The sequence below is a fragment of the Camponotus vicinus genome, unplaced genomic scaffold (assembly GCF_025532165.1).
Source record: "Camponotus vicinus isolate PSW18456_S1 unplaced genomic scaffold, iyCamVici1.0 SCAF_7, whole genome shotgun sequence".
In the NCBI taxonomy this organism is placed as follows: Eukaryota; Metazoa; Arthropoda; class Insecta; order Hymenoptera; family Formicidae; genus Camponotus; species Camponotus vicinus.
In genome coordinates this window covers 2,101,999-2,127,692 of record NW_028141979.1, presented here as the reverse complement: position 1 = coordinate 2,127,692, position 25,694 = coordinate 2,101,999, and the positions used below count along the sequence as shown (strand labels likewise).

Sequence of the window (25,694 nt, the reverse complement as noted above, 5' to 3'; positions counted from 1 at the left end):
AGATCGGTCGCGTGCCGCCGTGCGAGCTGCGGCGCGTACATATCCTCCGATTGTAAGTAGAAGAGCCCGGCATCTCTCGTCGCACGATCCACACCCGATTACATCCCGGGGCGTTGTAAACCCATCCCCTGTTCGTGTAATTCCGCGCTCTATCTCTTTGATAGAGAGCACACTCGCAACGACCGCCGCATGATTCTCTTTCATCTCTGATCAGTAATCATGATAGACTTGTCAATAGTTGTGTCTGCTTTTTTAATACTGTTGTACGCGATAATTATTGCAACATCTGCGGTTAATGTTTTTATATCTGCAAATCTTGATCTTTACGAGATTTTTGAAGAAAATGTTTCGGAAGAGAAAGCTTTTTTTGCAGGATTCCGAGAGAAACGTTTACTGGATAATGATAATAAATCTTGTGAGAGTCGATTTTTCTTGTAGTTTTGCAGTCAAGATTGATTAAATTTTTTGTCTGGAACTTTATACGCCAGAAATGTGTGGTATCAACGATTCATAAAAATCCTTTAATACAGACGCGAGTAATTTTCTAATCCACGCGCGATACTATTTATTAAGCCTGAAACACAACGAGATCTATCGGCGCGCGTATAATACCGTCGTCGCGTTAATGTTCGAATTTTTTATTCAGTTCTTTATTTGCAAATGGTCGTAAAAAGTTTCCGCGACATTAGGCATCTTGTCTCTATCCCGTCGGTTTCGAGAGGGAAACTTACCTGGGCTAGGCAGCCCAGGTTATGCAAATTTACGAGGACCGAATGCTTTACTACGAGGATTCCGTTGCAAGAGAGAAAGAGAGAGAAAACGGCAAGAGCTTTTAATTACCGAATTATACGGAGCCCCGTTTTGTCACGGGACCAACCACGGATCGCGTTCTGAGCAAAGACCACCTTAATCGTTCAATCGAGCGGATCGCGGATAAAGAGAAATCCTGCTCTTGGCGAAGAGCGGCCGCGCCTTTCATTGCGAATAATTAATGTAACGCCGACGTTGTAATTGCTTGTTAATGGGCGCGACGCATCTGCTCCCTTCGATCACGGAAACGCATACGTTTAACCCCCATGTCGCGACCCTTATATCGAGGGGAAGAGAGATTCGAGAGATAGCGTGAAAAAAAAGCTTGAGGAAAGTTATATTTGTGAAACAATGTTAAAATGGATTACTACATCTCGTAGTAACAATTACGTGTTGTAAATATTTAAGTAAATATATAATTATTTATTCCAAACGCGGCAATATAACTTTTTTTTTATTTCGCTTAATTAAATCTCTGTTATATATGTGTGTATATATTCACGCGAAATTTTGAATCAAGCACTGAAGTGCAATTTGACGCTGAGCAGAAATTAAATTAGTCAATGCGAATGTAGTACACTTCGCTGACATGAAAGAAAATTAATTTAAATGCGCCTTTAAAATAATCATAACTTGTTTCTCGCATAGAGAATATTTTACGTCCACTCAGTTTACGGTGCTGCAACAAAATCTCTTTTAATAAAAACTTTCCATCTAATTATCAACCATTATTGCATTTAATCATCTCGCGCGTTTGAAATATCACGAACCAGCTCCATTTATATAATTTTTAATACAAATTTTTATTTACTTACTGAGAGTTCTCCATTTTATCGCATTAATTGACTTATACATTTATTTACTTCATTTCATTTTTTCAAATGTTTTATTATATTTTCCGCCATCAGAAAGAGAGAGAAACATTGCAAAATTGTTAAAAAAATTCAGTTGTTATTTACAATTATATCACACGCAAAGAAATGAAAAACTAGATAATGTATCGAGAGTTGATATAAACAACGAGATAAAAGGGCGAACGGTGGAAGTTTATGCGTCCCATTTCCTTACACCGAAGAGAAGCAAAGTCGATCCTCTTTCGAGGGTGCGTTCGATCGTTTCTCGGTGTACCGCATGCACGCGCACAGACGCGCAAACGAAACGGAACGGAACGCACACAGACGCGCGTAAGTGTAGCCTCGGACCTTCGGAGAGTAAGCGGAGCTATGCCGTGCAACGCGAGGAGTTGGTTGGTTCCATTTGAGTCAGGGTATCGAGGTGTCAATAGCAGCTGCTATGTTACACACAAGACCCCTGCCTACGGCACCCCCTTGTTGTATTCACTTCACTTCTTCGCCCTTATCTACAGCTCGGACTTGGATACTAGAGAGGGATATTCATGTCCAGACGGTAAACGAGCCTGGACGCGCTCTCTGCGAGCATGTCTTTCTAACCCGATTGCGCGATACCTATCATTATAATGGAACACAGTTATGATTCTAATGGGACACGATAATGTAATACGGGTGATGCAGATTGATATGAATAAGAAGATCCAAGGGAGAATTATTTTTGTAACATATTAATGCATAAGTGCTTAATGAAAAATGATTTCTAACCAGATTTATAAATACTTTGTTGTTCAATTTATATATATTACATTCCAGAATTTACAGGAAAAAAATTTTAAATTATTTTAACTTCAAACTATAAAAAAATATTATTTTAGATACTATACGATAGACAAACTAAATCAATTGTTAACCATAATATTTCGTTTAATCAATCGTGCAAAAAAATATTTTATTTTATATTTTTTCATGTGATATTAGTGATATATATATAATTATTCATTTTGTACAAGAGTATAACCATCTATCAATTGCTAATAGTATATTCATTGGTATTGTCTGATCGTCCGTGTAAATAAACGGCGAAAGTCCTGGCTCGTCCATTCGAGCCAGGATGCAATTAGGCGGCCGCCTGGTCTGGTTCGGACCGCGAGAAGAGAGGGTGCAGTTGAACGGCGACAATATGCAAGTAAGTCACTCCAACGGGGCGCGATAAAATGCCACCTCCTCTCGCGGATGCGACGCGATGCGGGCATCCGCTTGCATCCCGGAGGCTGCAAGGGGTAGGTAGGTGGAGCAGCACGTCCCGCTGTTTTTAAGCGTCGATGACTAATTGGCGATGTCGCGGCCAGGCGTTGAGACACACCCCGCTTTCTCACTCTCTCTCTTTCTCTCTCTCTCTCAGTCCTCTCTCACCCTCTCTTTCCGCCGATATCCTCCCTCACAATCCACCTCGACCCTCATCCTGTCGGCTTTTCTCGAAGCCGATGTCTGATTCTACTGTCTACGTATATACCCCTCTCGAGCGATGTATCGAGATACCTTTGTACCTTCCAGTTGCGGTGAATATACCCTTTCCTTCCCTTGATCAGGGAATAGTACGATTATTGGCTCAATATCGGGAAAATACTGGTTTGATTATGAAAAATAAAGAATATTTCAAATAGATGTGAAAACGCTACTGATCCCAGAAGAAAAAAAAGACAGAGTATGAAACTTTTAATACCTGATGCTAATAGTTAACGCAGTAATAAGTTTATATTTTATAATAAAGATAATGAAATATATAATAAAAATAATATTATAATAGAAATCTATAAGTTATTCTCAAAATCATTGAAAATCGATACTATATAAAAACGCGTAAATTTATATATATAATTCTCATCTTTTGAATATAAGTTTATTACATCATATGGCGCGCGATGGTCTTTTAGAATTTATGACGTTACAGATTCATGAAACTAATCAACGTTGAATATACTTCCTACCTCATAATAATTTATGCATTCCAACTTTATTATGGTAATCCGTAATATGCATTCCAAACATTGTAATTACGTTGTGAATTGTGGATTTCTATTACCTTGATTCAAACGCCACGAATTCAGATGAGTTTTTATTAATATGAAATGAAATTATCTACGTACATGCGCTCTAATAGATTTTATTCCTACAAAAAATTGAATTATAAAAATCTTTCATAAAGTATTTGCAGACAGGAAGTAATTAATTCCTTCGTAGAATGTAATGTAGTGTAAAATTAATACACTATTAATTAAACGCACTCACAGAGTGCGTGTGTAACGTTTTAGTAATGAATGGAAAAATATAAATGGATAAATAATAATATGATGTCATATTTTTGTCAGCTAATTTCGTATATAAATTTTGACGGAACTTTTATTTGAGATTAGATTACTTGAAAAGATTTAAAATTAAAATGAAATCGACCATCCAAGAATCTTCAATAAAATTTTTTGTCAAAGACACATAATTTAAATCAAATGTAGTACTTTTGCAACACCCTATACGTTTACACAATGTCGACTATACCTTGCTACTGCTCCTCTTACTGTATGAGAGAGAAATGATACTCTTCTATCTCGATGTAGCAGCTAGAAGGAGGAAGTGAAACGAAGAAAAGGATGACACCCCTTAAAGGTGTTAGTTAACACTTGGCTATAATAACGTAATATAATATGCATAGTCCATTTAAAAAAACAGTGTGCACTAAAATTTAAATATTTCTTTGATGTATGTAATCAGAATATATCCATTACACAGAATTTATAATGTAAAAATAAATAAAAATTAAATAAAAATTATACAAAAGTAAAGTAAATAGACTTTTCAGTTGCTTAATTTAATAATTTAAAAAAATTTACTACATATATAAATAGTTATAATATAATGCTACATGTAGATGATAAATAAACATTACATTTATATATAAATTATATAACATTTACTTATTATTTGTATAATATTTGCAATTTAATTAACATATTATAATAATGAAATAATGGATAATTACATTATGACAATGCTCACCGAATAATAGCTGAACTTTTGTTTGAATATTATATACGCACATTAAACCCCATAGAAAAATATCCCACTAACCCAAAGAAAAATTCAGTAACAACCGAGTTCTCTCGAGATATGAAAGAACCGGCAGACAAAAGGAGACAAACTCTGCGGGCAAACACCCCGTATTTGCGGCAAGGCCAACGATCGCGCGCGTTTCGGCACCTCTAATAATGGTCGCAAAATCAAGTCCCCGACAATGAGATCGACTGACGCAGTCGCCCGGTTTTACCCCATTTTTCTCGAAAAAAGCGGCGCGCGTATGCCAAAAAAAAAAAGAAAAAGATCTGACTCTGCTTCCAACCGAACCGACCCCTAACCATTTTTTCCCCGTTTTCAGAAACGGCCAGATTATGCCGCCCACTTTCGACAATCTCTCTCTTTCTCTCTTTCTCGCCTCTCTTTCGCGACGCCTTTTTCTTTCCTTTTTTTTCTCCGTGGATTTTTCAATGGCAAACTATTGCACGGCTGTTAAGGCATTGTTGCAAAGAACCAGCGCGCGTCATCAGTCACTCTCCTCTCCTCCGGGGTGACCGGCAATAATATCGGCATAATGGAATCGGCATAATGGTCGATTGCCGGCCTTGCAATAGCGCGCACTCCTGACACGAGATCGAGGATTTTATTATGACGCATTGCCCCGTCATTACGTGTGTCACATAATTCGCTTGCCGCTTTGCCATCGTGAAACCGTCATTCGGCTTCCTTCTCCAACGCCGAATTAATGCGTAAATGGCGATAATATGGCTGATACATGTGTACAAGAGATGCGTAATGCATCTTACGAGTTTTTTTTTATTTTAGGGGATACGTCGAATCATTTATACAAATGGATACAAGAACCTTATGCATTCATACGTTTATTTACTTTGAGACTCACTTCTTGGGATTCCTTTTACAAATTTCATTTTGTTTTATAGTTTTATAACTTATTTATTTCATCTTTTTCATTGTATATATAATCATTTTATATTTTATATATACACGTTTTATTTTTTTAAAATATATATATAACTATTTTGAGATTTTTCGTTTGTGAGTCTCTTATAAACTTATTAATAATTTTTAAAAAGGGTATGCGGATTTTCGTAATTATAATACATTTGTACTCAAATCGCAATTCTATTAAACGTCATTATTTTTAGCGGTATTGTTAGTTTAACGTTTCCGTTTCCGCTCAATACGCCGTAATTTGACATATATGGCTGGCGCGAACCGCAACCGCAACGTTGCTAATTTGCGTTGCTCTTACATTATCGCTCACATCATTATTGTCCAATTAAATATTGCTTCCGCGTTTAATCAATTACATTGACGCTTACACATGCGTAATATATTTCAATATAATTATACAAACGTTACATTTCAATATCTTATCGATTGCGTTGCCTTTTGCGCCGCGATATATATTTTAGATGAACGCGGGGCAAATTTAGCGATCTTAAATCTTTACCGTCGAATATAATACCCATAACGGCGTACCCGCGTTTTTGCCGGAGGCGTCGGGGGTTACTAAAAGGCACACTCCAATGTTTGACCAAGCTGTGCAAATATAAACGAATATCGTGTACATCCGGATACAAGAGGAGCACAATTCGGCCCCGCGCGCGCTCCCAGCTTCACCCTTGGTTGGCAAACATTTTAACAGGATTAGAGCACACTTACGCGGGCTAATCTGACCAAATAGTCCTTTGGGAAACCGCAAACTTTAAGTAGCTGTCACGGAGTTGTTGACCTAAATGTGTGATCTACGTTCGATCGCGATACATATTTCCCGAAATTCCAGTTCGAGAAACCGTTTCTAAGAATTCCATTCTAAAGTTTTAGAATTTGTATGCGCGATTAATTATAATAATTTGAAAAATAATAATAAAATATGAACTTGAAAAATAATCTATATAGATTATTTATCACCGCATCTCTTCAAACAGATTTACAGAGAAATTTTCTTTTTATTGACTACAAGATTTAAAAGATTACAAGAAAATTTAAATATTTTTCTTTATATTTAATAAAAATATTGATCATTTTTTGTAAATAATACACAACTGTATGTATTTATAATCATGTTACATATATGCGTATCGCGCATTGTATAATGCTGTAATTAATTTACGTGCATAGATTAATTTATCACGCAAGTTATGTATCCTTCCTTCCTTGCGGTATGATTATAATTATGAAAGCCAAACGTGTACATATATGTACATATATGTACAAATGTGCGCGCGATATCTGTGTATCGCATTTTAATTAATGCAGTAACGCAACGTGCACCTATGACAGCTCCTATTAATTTCATTCATTAATTTCGAAATATGTTTTTCTCTCCTCTTTTTTCGCTTCACATTTATTTTCGTCGCCAAGAGAAAATCAGTTCTCTTGCCTCGACGTCGAACACGAAAAATAATATAGTCCACTCACGTACATATACGTGTTTACAATACAGCGCCTGTCGCATTCGCCTAAGCTACGTGCATAACGCGGGGTGCGTATGTGTGTGTGCGTACGTTGACAAAAACTGTTGTTGTAAATGGCTGTTGCGCGAATGCAAAATATGGAAATAGACTTCTGCGGAAAATTGACAAACTAAACCTTGGACTTTTTCTGTCAGTACGCCGCGAGCGCATGCACCACGTTCATTATACATTCAAAATATTGTCTTTGCATACATGTGTAACTCGCATCGTGCAATCGCGTGTTGCGGAAAAAAAGCAGCGCCGCAACTATATATGTGTTTACTTAGAGACGCGGTAGTGTCAGCTCTCGTGATGTGCCCTTTTGTGACGGATCCCTACCGAAGGCGCGATTATATTTGCGTATATGCATACGAAAATATTTGCACTTTCTACGACTCCGAACCCTTGTACGTCGTTTCATGCGACTCTAAGGATGTAGGGAAATTTTATCGATCTTTGAATATGAATACATCGGCAGGCCGAAAAAAATCTGTAACATGTTAAGCCTATGTATGTTGCCTCCTTATTTAATATATATATTTTGTATTTCATTATTTATAATATATATTATAAATAATATATATTATTTATATTTAAATATATATTATTTATATTTATTATAAACTATGTGTGATATTAATATTCGGATAATAAAAGCCTATCGCGGATGTAATTGCGCGAAATTTTTTCCTTGATACAAAGATCAATACTTTATTTGGAATAATCTCTTGGTTTGAGATTTAATAAAAAAAAAATTATATTTATTATATTTATTATAATATATATTATTTATAATATATATTATTTTATTAATATATATTATTTATAATATATTCTACATTTTATTATTTATAGTCTATATTTTATTTCTCTATCTCATGTTATCATATCCTAATGTATTTTTTATTATTCATATTACTGAGCGAAAATGATGCCGTCGCGAACTTTCAGGGAGAATCACGATGATACCGTACTATTACACGTTTGCGTCCGCGTGTGCAACGTCATAAGAACTTCACGCATTGTCGCGTGATGAATATAATGGCCACTAATGGAATATCACAGCCACTCGCAACTAACTCTCTCGTCTCGTCTCTCTTTTCGTGCTATTGGAACACAAATACATACAAACACATACGCACACATACGTCTGCCGTCACCGCACTCGTAGATGTCCATTAATCACGGGCATAAGCAGGCGACTAATTGTCGGCTTTCAGGGCGAGAGGAATAGACAGCGCGAATGCTAGATAGAGAGGCGTAAAATCGCGTCCCTTTATCGGACGAAGGGTAGCATGCACCCCTTGCACGCACGTCAAGACCTTCCCTTCGATTGATTCGATTGCGTCGCACGATGCAGCGGAGGATCAGCTGTGAAAGCGATCGTGGATCCTGCGGATGTGACTCGCCGATTTTTCCTCGATCGTTTGTTATTCCGTCGCTTCCCATGCAACTTTGATCGTCGCCGTTTATTCGCGCATCATTTACTTTGCAAGAGAAACCAACTCCAACTTTAATTGTCTTGAGCGAAAAATATATTAAAAGTTTCTCGAAAAGTGCTTCGAAAATATAAAGAATATGTAAAATTTCTCTCTCGCGTCTGGAAATTTATATTTATAAAAAATATGTGGCCCATTTTTCACCATAAAATTTAAGCGATTCGTACACAGACCTGAATCATTTGAAATTATAGAGCACACGAATTTTTATTTCGCGAATATTAAAATAGTTTGTTATTTTCATAATTACGTGCGTTAATAAAATAATGGTACGTTTATATTGCAGATTAAAATAATGATCAAGCAACAAATTCAATTGTAGAACATTTAACTACTACATATAAAAATCATACCTGTGATAATAAGAGGAACACGTCACTTATAAAATATCATACATTTTATACGCAAAATTGTCTATACACAATCGTCTTGTCATTCGCACAGCGAGACTCAGAATGTTAGATCTAACAACGCGTAACGCGATAATCTGTATATAAGAAAAAACGACTCGTCCTTGTTCACATACTTGACAATATATTAGTACATAGTGAGACATAATAAGAATAATGAAAAGAAGCGTTCTCAATACAATGAAAAAATATCGAGAAGGAGGAAAGAAACAATCGCGCGCAAAAAATTATTATTATTCAATCAATATTCGTACGCTAAAGAAGATGCATATGTTGCCGTATTACTCGTTGTTTGTCGTATTATATGTCATTAATATATCCATTCAATTTTTTTTAATTAGTTTTCCTTTCTAATAATCTTATTAATTATTAATAATTATTAATAGGTATATAAATAAAAGATCGCTATTTCTTACAATAACGAACAAATTAAAGTGTATAATAGTATAAGAAAATTAATAGTATACGCAAGAAAATTATCAATCTCGCGAATTGATAATCGCTAATTGTTCAAATTATAAAGATATTCGCGTTTCAAAAAATGATATATGAAAATATATGAAGTGAGTGTAAATAATAACGCACTATTCCAAATAATATAACATTTAATTCGTCATCAGAAAATATTTAATATGCTATAAAATAAATTCACAGTATAATATTCTATTTTAGTTTATTCGAAATATATTCTATTTTATAATTATTAAACATAATTTACCAATTATTTCGATGTCATCATAAATAATAAACAAATCACAAAATCAAATAATTCAAGGACGAAAAGAGTTCAATTTAACAATTAGTTGATACTTGATAAACATTCAAATAATAAAATATATGAATGTATATTAAATATTTCGCGCCGACAATGAATTAAATGTGTTCGACTTTGGCATAGCGCGCTATTGTTTACATTCGGTTTGTTTATCACTCGCTTGTATAGTCTCTCACCTTGTTATTATTCACGCGGAGATACTCGAGCAGAAAGGTAGCATGAATCGTTCTGTATTATATATATTACGTATTATATTTATATATATAGATTTTCAATCCCAGATTGATTGACAAATTACATTTAATAATTATAATGAAATTGCACGTAGTATCTACCTTTCCGCGCAAGTCTCGCTGTGCAAATGTCAATGCAATGTCAGTATAATTCATTGCGGTAATATCATGATTAGTAACGTAGCTTTATGCATAATTTCCGCATTGTTCTCCTATCCTAATATAATAAAATTCGCATTGTGTGTGTCCGTATGCCGTGCAAAATGCCGCGCGACAGTTGTATTTTACTGATTAATGTGCGCGCGATCGTAATTAATCGTAATTAAATGTTTTTGTGCGAGTGCCATGAAGAAACAGCAAAGAGTGAACAAGAGAGAAGAAGTAGAAGCCCTCGCAAACATCGTGCAACAACTGTTGACAACGGAGCAACTGTAAAGTAAGCAACTTATAATTTATTTGAGTTATTATTTGTTAGTATTGCGAAATTTTTTTAATTGCTCAGAATCTCTACAACAGTGATTCGATGCGATAATATATTATAAATATTTTAAATCTCGCAAATTTCAAGCAACATGTGTATTTTGTTAATTAATTAATATTATATTGTGTATAATACATATAAATGTCTTGAAATTTAAACTCGCAGATATAAATGAGAAAATACGTTTATGCGACAGTTTGACTAAAAATTTTGAAGTATTCGAGGGGGGAAAGTACAGAAAGGGAAGAGACCTCCCGTGCCTTCACTATTCGATTAAAAGAGCAATAAAAAATTACGCGATGACTCGTTTCACAAAAAGCTAACCCTGCGGCAACGACAATTCGTAGCTGTATCCATAGCGAGTTGACATAAAGGCGCGACGTATCTATAGGCACGAATCAAACGACGGCGCGTAGGTCGCTCCTCTGATATAATCAATCATCACACGCCTATTCGCGGGACAGAGAAACGATCTGTCATCTACTTTCGTCTCGTTATGTCAGTCCATTCTGCCAGAATCACTTTGCGATATCGTCCCAGCTCTATTTAGCTAAATTACATCGCGGAATATATCTATATTTTTCAAACGTGCGTTTTCGAAATTTTTGAGACATATTTTCGATGTACAAAACGTCTATATTTTTCGTATATGGAATGTTACATAATTGTTGCAATTGTCAAGTATTGCAGAAGAATCAATAATTTAATAAATCAATTTAATAATCTTCCTATTTATATTACAATATTTGAATTTTAAACATTAATTATCTGATTATTATGCATGCGTTTATTACAAATTTTAAATAACATTAAATTTTTAATAATTTTTCACTTTTTGAAAGATTTTTCGAAATAAAAATTAATTTCTTTTTTTAATAGATATTGATGAAACGAAAAAAATTAAAGCTATTATAAACAATTTTGATCTATAAATTAATTTAATGATGATGATGATGATAATAATAATAATAATGTAAGTGTACACATATAAGCAATTGAAGATTAACTGTGAAAAATGCGGAATTGCAAGCACATCATGATGTGAAGAAATTGATGTTAAAGATTCGCCGGAAAATATCGCTTTAATAAAGGCATACTGTATATATGCAAAATGCGTGAAACTCATACACTGTGTGTGTATACGTGTGAGAATGGAAACGGTGGAATCTACGTGCCACTAGATCGCCGACAAATGCACCAAGAGATTCGCCTGGTTGCTCATCCGGATATACCTAATAGATTGACGCTAATGACGTTGATTCGTTCTACTTCGCGCTGCCAGCGTTCTAGTTATTATTCGCTCGAATTCTTTCCAGACGTCGATCGATCGATCTGATGTATAAAAGATTTTAGCTCGGCAGCTGGCGACGAAAATTTCGTAACCATTGGAGAAACGACAAACGCTACAAGGTGATGCGTTCCATTCAATCAGTTATTTACGGAGAAAGAATCGATATTAAGAATATAGAGTTAGAATATAGAAGTTTTTCTATCTTATATTGTGACGAATTGCAATTATAAAATACGTTATGTTTTTGAATAAGTCGAAAATAAAATATATAGAGCGTGTAGAAAATTATATTAATATGGACAATTTTCCAGACACATAAATTAAACATGTGACAAGATAAATTTCCGCGAGACTAACTTTCAAAAATCGAAGTGCCATATTCCTGCTATAATTACTAACTAACTATCCTTTATAAACGTGCTGCGTTAAATTTTGAGTAACTTGTTCTCTCCATACACTTATACGCGTTTCATGTACGTTGAAACATTTTGATTTTGATTTTGATTTTACAACGCTTTCGCGTAATCGCGCGTGATATTAAAACTTGCGAATTTAATTTCGGAATAATTCGTGAAAAAAATATTCTCTCGAGACTGGTTGGCAACGCGACAAACGATGAAGAGGAGGAATATCTCCCTAAATGGTCACGGTGTGGAGAAGAGCACCATATACGAATCCGATTTGGATAATACAGCGAGGGGGAGATGACGCCGAGATCTCTCATCCCACGTCTCTCGTCGGGGTTTTAACCCCCGAAAAGTTCGCGCTTAATATTATTAAATTAAAGGACAATGGGGCTTCTGGCCGCGCTGCGATGAAACGGCACGCGACGTTTAAACGATTTTAATAACATTTCACGGGGATTTTTTTAATAATATGATAATAAAGCGAAATGAAAGAAAACGCGCTCGGCGGATTATTATCATTCCCTCTGTCACGGGGAATCTCCATCCGCGGCGCTCGCGCATCTCCGCGTCCATCTGCCTCTCTCCATTTTCCCCCTTTCCTCCCCTTCGTCGCCGTGTTTCTGTCCTCCTTTTATCCCCTCACCTCCCTTTTTCTTTCTGCATCGACCGAACCTGCCGCTCCGCTTTTCGCCCCTACGAGCGGCGGAAGTTTCTGTTTCACTTTCATTTTAATATCCGATGATCCCCGAGAGATCAGAGAGTTATGCGATTTTCCGTTTCGAGATCTCGAATTTTTGTTACGTATAAATATATGTGTTTAAAGTGACTCGTAAAATTATAAGCAATTTTATTTTCACACTCCTTGAATCTTATGACAAAATAAAATTGTTAAAAACGATTTAATTTGTATATTTAACATCGATTTTTTTTACATTTCGCGTATATTTGTTGAGCACAATAACAAAATGGTGTTTTCCTTGTCGATTCGCTCGAGCGCGATTTCTTCGTTCGTTCTCTTTAATCACGCTGGCTCGCATTTCATGATTTCACGACGCTTTGTGACAACGTGAAGGAGTGATGCTTCGAGAAAAATAGAAAGACAGAGGGAGAGAGAGGGGGGGGGGAATATACGGCAACTATTATGGCTTAAAGAATAGGGATATTTTACGCTCGGTAAAGCACAGTCCATTCCGAACCCGAAACCCGCCTCTCCTCGTTCCCTGACAATGGGTTGGCCCGACTAGGTGCCCTAAGTGTCAACTCGCTCTTGTTTCGTACGGGTGGCCTTGTCGTCTCGCCCGATACTTTCCACCACTTTTGTCGAGTAGGTACCTGAGAAAGGGTTGCCTTTCGAACGTGAACTGCCAACGCTGAAGTATTTTTGCAGTAACCATTACCTTCCCATTTTTACACTTTTGCTTATATATCCTTTGCAAAGTAGACTTTTTATAAATCAATAAAATCATAAATAAATCAATAAAAAATCACAAATAAATTTTTTATAAATCAATAAAATCAATAAAATTATAAATAAATAGATAAATGGTAGATAATTCGGATGGTAATTGATATATTTGAAAATAAAATCTTTTATATTTTAATTTCAATCAAATATATATAATATAAGAAATTTCCAAGAAAAATGCTTGAAAATATTTTACATGACATTAATATATTTATCTGATAAAGGCGATATTTTTCCAGTTATTAGATAAAGAATTTCAGGAAAGGTGCAAGGGTATAAATAAAACGGCGGACGGTCAGGCCATTATCATTAGCGGGGGACGACACGGGCCCGTCCGCGTGGGCCGTAGAACGCGCGATATACAGCGCAGCGAAGCAGATAGAGCTGCAAAATATTAATCTCTCTCTTGTCGGGGCAAATGTATTTTTCAAAATTTCCGCGCGCGCCGTTCTATTAATGCTCCAATAGTTAATGCGGGACCATTAGTCAAACGTCGGGGCTCGTCGTGCACACGAAAAGAGAAATTTCGATTTTAAATCGCTACATTTATCATGCAAGCAGGCGCATATGACACCGTTCTGATTTTATTTTACTTCTCTCTTCCATTCTCTTTCTCTCTCTCTTTCTCTTTCTCTCTTGCTCTGTCTGTAGCTTTCGCGCAACCCCTTTTTTCGCAACGACTCTCGATGTGTATACTCGTTACCAGTTTACCGGACGCTTACCAACAAACCAGTCGGATAATAATTTCGCATATTATTCACATTCACGGTTAAAAAATGTTCTATGCGCGTGTTAATTATTCAAGTATTACAGCAAATCGCGCATTACCTTGGAAATGCACAATCATTAGAAATCTAGTCGAGCCAACACAAACATACACATTTCTGTATTCAAAAAGCAATTGTTTCGAAAAATAATTCAATAGTAAAATTGTAAAAAGAAATAATAACAAATATTAGAATCATAAAATATTAAAATATATATTGACATAGAGAATACGAATTTCATCGTGAAATATTTTTAAACAAATATACTTTAATCCATGATCCTTTTTTAATATATTTACTTTTTAATACAGAATTAAAATTATATAAATTGTATTGTATTTTTCGCGGATGAAAAAATGAGGTAAAGAAATCATTTTGATATACCAGATCGATGCGAGTTTATCGAACGGTTAAAACGTAAGTCACAAACAAGTAGGTGATACGTATTAGGAGTTTGCCAGATCATAAAAAGAGTATATGTGTATACAAACGTATATATTTTGCAAAAGTGTCAGCTATACCTAATCTAAAACCCATACTTGTCCCATTAAATACACTTCCATTCATCCGTCCTCGTAAACATTCTATCAGAAAATAATAAAAACGCGAAGGGAATGACTCCGCACCCGAAGCCATAACATCGTTGCTCGGGTCCGCTCGTAAATTTCGGACCGCAATGTAATCGTATATTTATTTCGGCTTTAAAAAGAACATGACTGAAAAATGACGAACGAATATACGCTTAGAAATCTGCTTGCTTAGAAATTCGCAAAAGATATCATCGTATTCATAAAGTGCTAAGCGTGTTTTCAAAAGTCCCAAAATTTAATTAGCGGTTGCGAAAGAAAAAAAAAACGATAATATTATATCTTGCATTTTCTAGAGAAAAAAAAGACTATACACAGTGAAACGAATGAATTGTTGGATAAATCGGATTCAAGTTAAAAATTTTCAAGAGGCGATCCTCTGGCAAACTGGAGAAGGAGCAGAATTAATTGCTGGAAGTATCAGATATAATAAGCGTTAATGACGCTGAACGACGAGATTTGGATGTATCGTTATAGAGACGCGCTTATGATTTGAGAATCAACTGATTTGTTACGTTACAATTTGCACATATCGAGATTTAGCGGCGCGTGCAATAGCGCGCTATGAATATTCATGATACGCGTGCGGATCATGAAACGTATAACGTATCGGCGTGCCTGGTGCGCTAAACAAACGCAGAGAAGAATTCAGTAACCGATGGAAAGAGAGGTAGGGCCGACGCACCCTTTCGATGGCCCGACGATGGTAACCGTGTGATGGTTAACTGGGCGTAATCCCCGAGATCATCTTACAAGTGTGCGCGAGCGACTAACAATAACAACAACGGGGAGGCAGAGACAGGAGGGGGCTGCGAGAGAAAAGAGAGAAGGAGAGGACGAAATGGCGCTGATTTATTTATCGAATCATAAATTAGCGGGGTCACAATGCGCGACGCGACGCGAGAGAACGACGCTCTTTCTCTCGTCGGTCCGAGGAGGGAAACCGACCGAGAGAGCGCAAACGTAACGCGTGTTTGCGTTGCGTGCTCGACCGGAAACACGATTTATACCATGCAAATTAAACACGCGCGCGCTGCACACATCGGAACCCGGTCCCGCTCTTCGACGTATTATTATTAATGTTTTTGTTATTATATGTATACCGTGTTACGCTCTCTCGTCGATCGCTTCACGGACGAGGAGATCGTGATAGCTCTTATCGACAATCAACCGATTTTGTCATCGAGAATTTGTTTGTCTCGTTAATCCTTCGCTTCTAGATTTAAGCGTCAAATGTTTTCCATACTTGACAATTTGTATGCACGCGATTTATTTTTTACTTGCTTTATATATAATCGCGTCAATCGCATCAGGTCATTAATAGTTTCATACAGTATTTTTATTTAAATTCAAATAAATCACCCCGTATCATCGGATTTAATGCTAGAAAAAGAAACATTGCACGTATATAAAATTATATTTCATTCATTTTTCAAAAAACTTAAAAGCTGCAATTCTATAAAAATTATTTTAAAAAAATAGTAGCATAAATAAATTAATATAGCTTGCTTACGGGAATTGGAAGAATATAATACATTACTTCCTTGTTATTTTTCTTACATATGAATCAGTATGTTAAATAAATGAATAACAAGGAGAAATAAAACGCGAGTCTCCCCAAGTTCGTATTATTAATTCGATTTAAATACTGCTCGATTCGACAAGCGTCATTTAAATGATCCTTTACCCCTTCAACGCTATAGTGAATGGACTATAGTCAATGCATTCCAAATGCACGTGTGAGATTCTTTACGGTAGTATCCACGCGTCAGGCAATTAGACACACGGGGTAAGATTATGGTCACCCCTCCCTCACTCCCTGAATTTGCCACGAGATCTGGTTAAAGCTATTCACTTTTCTAACCGCAAACTGCATCTGCCATTTCACACATTTAGCCTTTATTTTTATTCACTGTGTGATCGTTTCAATACTAAATGATATGTATATCTAATTTATTCTGAAAAGCACAATGTTCCTTTATCTCTTTATTGGATTTAATCACAAGCTTCGCTAAAAAAAAATATTCAAAGTTCTAACTCTTTAATTAAAACACTGAATTAAATATTATTTTAAAAAAGAAATATTATTATATAATAAAATTATTATATAATTAAAACATAACACCTGCTTCTTTCAAAATATCACGAGGAAAAAGAGAGAGAGAAAGAGAGAGAGAATTTAATTCAACTAATAAACAAATAATAGAATGTCACTTAAGTATTATTTGATTTTACTCCATTATTATTAATTAAAAATATATAAACAAAAGTAGTTGTTTCTATTTAGTAAAATTGTTGATATAGATAAAATTGCGTAGAATATATACTTTTCTGCAAACTTATTTCTATTTTTTCTGTTCTGTTGTGTGCGTGCATACATTTAAGTCATATTGATTTTTATAAAAACCCGAAATATGCTCTCTTCCCTGCCAATTGAAAACGTATCATGGGAATTCGGTGACCTACTTGTACCGCTTCGCACAAAAATGGCTAATTCATAACATGCTATTAATACCGCGTTGCTTTTAACACGTCGTATGTTGTGACAGTGTTTGGGGGTCCCCCCGTTTTGGGGTTCGGTGTTTGTCGTCCCCTAAAAGGTGCTTTCCATCGTAGAGATGCCGAAAGACGATCGTACTTTGACAAATGAGATGATATTAGTTTCAATGTTATATCCCATAGGTAGGTATATACATATAGTCGATTTTTCTCTCTCTTTCTCTCGCAAATCGTTGCCGTCGTGATTTCATTGCTATTACGCGCATGTCCAAATGCTGGTAATTAATTATACACTCGTTCGCGGAACGACGATGTAGAGACTGGAACTCATATCACGCATCAACCGTAGCGTGTTTTATTCGCGCTGTACGTTAATTAGGACCAGTCAGACGCATTGCAATAAATTAAAGTAACTTTTGCATATGGAACAACCAAATTAAAGGAACTTTTACAAATGTTACGAACAAGCGCATTATGTACGTAAAAAATATATCAAACTGTTTTTCTCGCGCAAAAAAACCACTCTGAAAAAACTTAATTATCGCAGAATAGTATAAACGTATTATATTTTACACCATATATTGTTTTCATTTTAAGAATATTTGTTGCATTCATTTGTATAATTTCGAGCCCAATTCTGCAACATCTCGCGCAATTTTTCTGCAAAAGGAGCAAAAATGCTAAAAAGTTATTCTTTTTCCTCATTTGTAAAAGATCCTGACAGATATTGCACACAATCAATTATTGTGAAAATATCATTCAATTTTTTTTCAAAATATAGAATGGCGATTGAAGATTGTTTTGCCAAAAGTCAACATCAATTTATTGGAGCGTATTTATCCATTATTTCTTTGTAATACTTCAATAATATTAATATTACAATAATAAAGATTAATTTCAATAATAATAATAAATTTAATAATACATATTAAATAACAAATAATTAAATAAATAAATAATAAATAATAAAAATAAATATTAACATTCTTGTAAGCATAATTAATGAGTTATTTAATTAATATATATTTGATTTTACTGAATTACGATCGCACGAGTGATTACACATACAATTCAATCTTGAAGTTCCTATAATTTTAAAATATTTCGCATCAGTTTCCTCAGCTATTTACGGCGAGTTTTAAACGGCAATTTGAGTCTTAGCAAACTTCCGGAATGCTGGACCCAACATTGAGGAATAGAGAGAGGAATAGGGATAAGGCCGCCGGGGACGACAGAGCGAAACGGAAATACGGATTCGCGAAAGGCGAGGGCGACATCGGGAATTGAAAAATAGCGCCTTGGGCCGCTGTCGCTCACAGTGATGGCCCCGTGACAGCCAATGTAACGCACGAATTAACGAAATAATTGATTTTCATACCGGTTCGAAATAAGCGCGCCACGCAGCGCACAAAAGACCCGGGCCGAATCAGCGGCCGTCAAATGGAAAGAGATATTTTGCCGATTTCGATGCACCGATGCTTCGCCACCGCCACCGCCACCGCCACCGCCACCGCCACCGCCACCGCCATCGCCGCCGTAGTAGCGGAAAAAAATTGCAGCTAACGTTTTTAAATTCCTCCGGCCCGAGGCCAATTTAAATACGTCGGTTTACATTGGTAAATTGGCATAGAGTCCCGGGCGACGAGCGGTAAAAAAAATCGGGAATTGTTCCAAGCTGTAGTGTAAATATTCCGCGGTCGCGCGTAATCGTCGACAAACTCTCGCGAAGCGTCTCTCTACGTAAACAAGACCGACGAATTTGATTAAAATCGCTCAGACGAGTGCATCTTTTATAATATTAAGTCTTAATGTATGAATAAATCACAGACAGAGCGACGCGCGAAAGGAGCACAGAGATTATTTATATACTGTGTCTGAAAAAATTCACAAAGATTTTATAAAGTCTATAAATAAATCTGCAGCTTGTCTTGAAAACGATGAAAAATTTTGGAGCGAATTATTAAGATTAAGTCACGTATCAAACATGCCTTTCATAAACTTGTATAAATTCTACAGAAAACATTCGTCACGAAAATTTAGTGTCTGAAAGCAGAGTAAAAGGGAACATCCTTGTACGCCTTTTCTCTCAGACTCAACGTCTTATTGTGCCCATAATTGTACTTATTTGGAAAACGCCATGAAAGCCAGTGCGTTCGCCCGTTGAATAGCGTGCTACGTAAGTCGTCGTGTCTCGTAACGTTAATGGGAAAAGCGAAAAACATTATTCGTAGCCGGACGGGTATAATGTAAGCGCGCTGCTACAAGGATAAAGGACGCCGGCAGATGGAAGGAAAAGAGCGAGAGAAGAGAAAAAGAGAAGGGAACGAAGTACGAGAAAGAAGGAAAGAAAGAAAGAGAGAGAGAGAGAACGGGGAGAACAGATTTATATTTGAAATTAGATTAAGCTTCTGCGCCTGAAAGCTATATAAACGCCCCTCCGCCTGCGCCTTCCTCCGCGCAAATCCACCGCGCCGGAGAGAGAGACTCAATAAACCAACCACTCATTCTTTCCTCGTTCTCCTTCTCTCCTTTCTCGCTTCTCGTTCTCTGTTTTGCAAATCCGCGAACGTCCTCTTCCTCCCGAAAATATAGCGGCACCCGTATTCGTTCAATCTTTCCCCTACATCGCGAATCTTTTCCTGTTTCCACTTTTCTCTCGCCTTGAATTCCTACGTAACCCACCTCTCCATTTTATCCCGTTTATTCTGCGATCGGTCCTCGACGAGTTATTTTGCAAATGTTAGCTGCCAAAGAGACTCGATAAAAACCGAATATATCACTTTCCTCTCTTCTTGCACAAAGCGGCCATTTTATCCTTCCTCCTCGTGCTTCGCGAATTTTTTCTCCTCGTTTTTCTTTTAATTCGCAACTTGACTTTTGCACGTTCGTGTTTTATTTGCCTTTAGCGACTTATTATCGAATAAACTAGATTAAATATCGTAAACAATATCGAGTATTTGCTACAAGATTTATTTCGATAAAAACGCTCACCAAATATCGTGTATACGAAACATACAAAACGTTACAGTACCATAAGACCGTTTAATACGCACTAAACTCTTGTGTGACATTATATGACTATCGTAAAGAAATAGAGATACTCAGGAGAAAAAAATTTTTGTAACTATACTTGAATACTTTCGCATGAATATGCGACCGATATTAGGTAGTCGACGAGTTCACAAAGGAGTCTGCAACACGCCGGCTCCCACGCCATAACCATATCCTTGCGGTCCGAAATTACGAACGTAACATTCTGTGCAATTTATCGAAGAAACTCGGTTAATATCCGTAATATTAACTGAAAGTCGAACTTAGTCTAATATCTTATCCCATTAAAGGATATTAAGTGTTGAGAGGTATTTCTCTCTTCATTAAAAATATTAGAAAAAGCTCCAAAAAAGAGGATTTATCTCGTAAAAATTTTCGAAAATGTCTGTCTTTCGTAACTTAATAATACTAACGTTTGCAATAAATCTCGCCGCAGTTCTCCTGATAAGTCAACGATTCCAAGGGCTTTCGGCAACAAAAGCAACTGAAGCAAATGCTATGGTACGGTACTCCGGAAACGATCTTGGAAAGTAATAAATTTTACGCGTAACATTTCCAATATTCTCTTAAAATTTTTTTCTGTTTTTTTTTTAATAATTTATAATTTATTATATCATGTGAAAACGTTTTTTTTTATATTCCTATTTATATCATTGGATGGATATTATTCAAATATTCTTTTCAAATATGTTTTGAATTTGATTATGCAATCCAGATTTCAATATATTGTAATATTGATATTTAATAATATTGTACACTCTTAATAATATTGTACTTACCTGCATCTCGGCCTGATAGACCTTTCTTCCACATCGTCGACAGTTGAGGCCGCCACCGAGGCATTCACACTGCAATCTCAGCCGGCAGCAGACTCCATCGGTACCGCACTTTGCTCTTTCATTGATGCAGCATCCGTTACCAATGATGGACCGGCATCTCGGGCTGTTCGACCTGTGCACATAAATCAAAATTACTCTTACGCAAACTCTAAGTATATCAAGCTCCTGTCACATATGAAAACTCTGTCTTGATGCAGATAGAATTGAGATTATTCTCGATGCTTTTTTAATTAATTTTTTTATTACACATATTCCATTATAATTTTAATTGAAAAATGAGAATATCATATTGAAAAACTGACTTCAAAAATCGAGCAAAAGTACATCATGAGACATTCTGTGCGGAGACTTTAGAAGCGAGCTGGATTTTGCACCTTGCACATTCGAAGGCTCCGCTGCAACAGCTTCTGCTAAGACACGGTGACTGTGGAAGACAACGCGGTGCGCAGGGAGACCTTCCACGCGAAGAATGAGCTGGCGAACTGCAGATTTTCGGCGGCGATATACAGATCTGACCGGGTTTCTCGCAACGACACCCACAACATCTACTGCCGCTGCAACTTTGGACATCTGTCATGCATGGAGGTGTTTCACATTTAGCCAATTTCTTGCAGACTCGAAGACAACGACAGCAGCAACGCGACGGCACAATGCATGCTGTCTTGGCGTTCGCATTGGACGCGCATGGTTCATTTGGCTCCGACACGAATTCTCCGCAACAACAACCGTAACTCCTCCGGATGCTAATATCACGTCGAGACATTGTGTCGTAAATATCGTCAATAAATATTTGCATGAAAGACTTATAGTAGCGTTTGCAATTTACAATGTTTGCTTCGATATGTTCAAATTTATGATGTTGTTTTTTTCTATAAATATTCTAATATAAACTTTCTTTAAATAAGTGGTATTTTCCGCAAAAAAAGATTGCAAAAAGATGAAAAATGATAAAATTCGATTTTATAACATGTATATATTTATAGCTCCGATAAACTCTATCCATTTAGCGCAAGAGAATGACATTTCACCCACTTGTCACGTGCTCCGCAGCAACATCCACTGCAGCCTCCTCGCATGCGATGCTCATCGTCAATGACCGAATCTACATCTTTGTGCACGTGGTTTAATAAGTCCTCATTTGATACGGTATCGTCGATTTTCCTTATTTCTCCTTTCTTATTTTCAGTCGCGCGAACCGCCAAACAGACGTCACTCTCGCTGCTCCATTCCTTTCGCCTGCATCCATCGCTCTCGATCGTCTGCTCGTCGATATCTTCCGAATGCGAACGCTGGCACTTGTTATTGTCGAAAGTGCAAGGATTTTCCGTGTAATTATCGATCCTCGGCGTATTTTCCGAGTATCCGTCATCGCTTCTGCCGATCGACGAATCGTCCTCCTGCCATATGTCGTAGTCGAAATTCTCCCGCTCTCTCGATTTATTCTCGGGTTCTCTGCTATTATCGTGACATGGACTCGTTGGATTATCATCTTGCATGATCGTAGCACGGCGATGACGATGATCGGCGGCGGTCTCGATGAAAGCGGTGGTGTCGCTGAAGGACACCCGTCTGCGAAAAGGCGCGCAGCGAATCGTCGTTAACGGCCGCAACGGACACGAGCACTCTCGTCTCGGCGATGGCGCGATATCGGGGGTGTCAACAGCGATCGTCCTAGACTCGCGACAGAGGGAAGAAGACTCGCAAGTGGATACAATCACTTTTGTCCGATTTTTGCCCGTAGAATTAGAAATATCTATGCTCATAATCCTCAATTCTATCTCATTTGGCCGCCCACCGCCACTCTGATGCAAGCAGCTACGTATATAGATACTATGCACAGAGTGACAATCGGGAGCGATCGATTAAAAGTATTTCGTAACATGACATAAATACAGAACATCTCGAAAGGACGAAAAAATCTCTGATAACGAAGGTACTCGTGTACTACGTATTCTATTTTTTTAATTCTTTTTTATAATTGTATTGCATGGAAATTATTCAAATGTAAAATTGTTTTCTGTTAAAAAAAATGTATCATTCAAAAATTTATCTTCTATTATATATACTGCAGAATGTCCCACATATAATTTGCAATCTCAAGTTCAATCATTATGAATATTTCCATTATAAATCTTATTCATAGTTTAGGTACATACATACAGATTAAATCAGTTAAAAGTACAAAAAAAATATTTTTATATTATTATTCTTTACTTACCTCAACTGATTACGAGGACTGCTCATTCCTTTGCTGAAATCCGAGTTAATCGCGTGGCATTCTGTAATTGATATCGTCGCTGCTGTTTTTGTAGGGATCTTTTATCGGAGAATCGATGAGTTTGTTCCAAATTTTCTTAATGCGCTTTCAATCGATTTTCTTGCTCCGCAGATAATAGACAAGTTCCGGTATTACTCTCGAAAGCTGTGTTTGACCCCGCAGGTGATAGAGTCCAAAACCGACAAAGCTTTTGCTTCGTAGATGATTGATAGTTGAATAGCCTATGTCACAAAAACAGAATTTATTTTAGTTTAATTAGCATTAATTACTTCGCCTACAATTTTTTCGGTTGATTTTTTAATTCAAATGAAATCATTACGTATTTTTAATTTGAGATTTATATTTATAAAATTGAGATTTTTTCTTTATTTTAGAAATTTTAACTTTATTTATATAAATCAATAGAACAATTACTTTTTAAACGTGAAATACTACTGATTGTATCAAGTAAAACTGAAAGTAGCATCGTTGTTACTCTATTATTTATATTTATACGCCTTTGTTACAATTTTTTCTTTCCAATTTTATATAATTTTATCTACATATATAAATTGTATAATTTATTTTTATTTCAACTCTTATTACTATTTTACAATAATAAATATTCAATAATTGAATTAAATTAGTTAGTTGTCTATAATATGTATAATTTAATCTTTTCAGTACAATCAATTGTGACTTTAAATTCAAAATTAATAATATAGCTCGATGACTGATCGAAAAAAAATTTAATATCCACATCGTAACTTTTATCAACTGATTTTTTACAAACATAACAAATACTCGTCAAATTAATATTTGTTACATAGTAATGCATTCTACCTGTTGTTCGTCGACGCGCAAAGTTGCATTACTATTGCAATAACCGTTTGTTCTTTTGAGATAATGATTTCCTCCAAATATCGCGTCGTTCGACGATCGATAGTAATTCGCGAATCAAATTTAAACTGTCATTTATGTGCGTGAAATAGCGAAAGAGAAATAACGATACTTTCAAAGAAATCGACGAATTTGCGAATAATGTCGCGGGAACATGGCGGGAAATGAAACAATTCTTGCAAAATAACTAGAGTGGCGCCTCACCGCGACAAGACGTCACACTATATAGCACTAGCTAGTAACATTTATCTATAAATAATAATATTCTCAAAGCGAGGATGAGTAAATTATTATACAAATTATTGGTATAAACTTTTAAAAAACTTTTTTTGTGAAAATATATGCAAATTATAGATGCAAATATTATAAATAAAATGAGATATTATATAAATAAAAATTTTAGATAGAAAACACTACATAAAATTATAATTATATATATTTCATGTGTGTGAAATTTAAGGATTTTCTTATTCTTACGCGAAATTATTCAAAGATAATAAAAACTATACATAAAACTCACGTGCATGAGGAGAAAATAAAGAACTATATGATTTTTTATTATTAAGTATAAAAATAAATCAAGAAAATAGCTAATTATGCGAGGGTATATCTAAATTTTTCCAAAAATCAATCATGAAATATCATGAAATATCTACCATAACTAATGTGTTTCTTTATAACGTTTGTCTATAAAGAGAAATTTAACTGGGTTAAGTTACTGGAGTGCAAGCTGTCATGCTTTACATTCGCGTTTTAAATCCAAAGTGACTTCATATTAACCTTTACTTATCGTTACTCGAATCAAGATGACGTATATAAAAAGACTTACGAGACAGCATCTGTATTTACTCGACATCTCGCGCGATTCCACAAAGATCCCCAATTTTGCGCAGTTTAACGTCAACGATCGAGCGAAGATGCAAACAAAAGAATGATGACGGAATGCCCGCGTTTTTGAATTTTTAACCGAAGCGTCTCGATTCTGGATGACGACCAACAGAAATCGATGATTGATGTTACGTATCG

At 35.9% G+C, this 25,694-nt stretch overlaps 1 protein-coding gene across 2 annotated transcripts; it reads right to left on the bottom strand.

Annotated features, from left to right (window-relative positions):
* Positions 1 to 20,575: 20,575 nt before the first annotated feature.
* On the bottom strand, positions 20,576 to 25,642 carry LOC145975132 (uncharacterized). 2 transcript variants are annotated; one of them, XM_083105340.1, is made up of 7 exons: positions 25,498 to 25,642; positions 23,730 to 24,010; positions 22,544 to 23,080; positions 21,886 to 22,254; positions 21,452 to 21,623; positions 21,086 to 21,194; positions 20,576 to 20,877 (listed from the first exon to the last, which is right to left on the bottom strand). In XM_083105340.1, exons 2-7 carry the CDS (start codon positions 23,753 to 23,755, stop codon positions 20,801 to 20,803), a joined length of 1,290 nt encoding a protein of 429 aa, XP_082961466.1. In that variant the 5' UTR covers positions 23,756 to 24,010; positions 25,498 to 25,642; the 3' UTR covers positions 20,576 to 20,800. The 2 variants fall into 2 exon arrangements, with proteins under 2 accessions (XP_082961466.1, XP_082961465.1); XM_083105339.1 differs by having other exon boundaries at positions 22,544 to 23,182; positions 25,498 to 25,638.
* Between the last annotated feature and the right edge of the window lie 52 nt (positions 25,643 to 25,694).

Bases quoted from the DNA above. Each gene is read 5' to 3' on its own strand.
- LOC145975132 (XM_083105339.1), bottom strand. From the start codon at position 23,755: ATGAGCAGTCCTCGTAATCAGTTGAG. The intron at 23,183-23,729 runs GTAAGTAAAGAA...TCGCGAGTCTAG, and splicing joins AGTCCTCGTAATCAGTTGAG to GACGATCGCTGTTGACACCC. The intron at 21,195-21,451 runs GTAAGTACAATA...TTACTTTCCAAG, and splicing joins TCTATCAGGCCGAGATGCAG to ATCGTTTCCGGAGTACCGTA.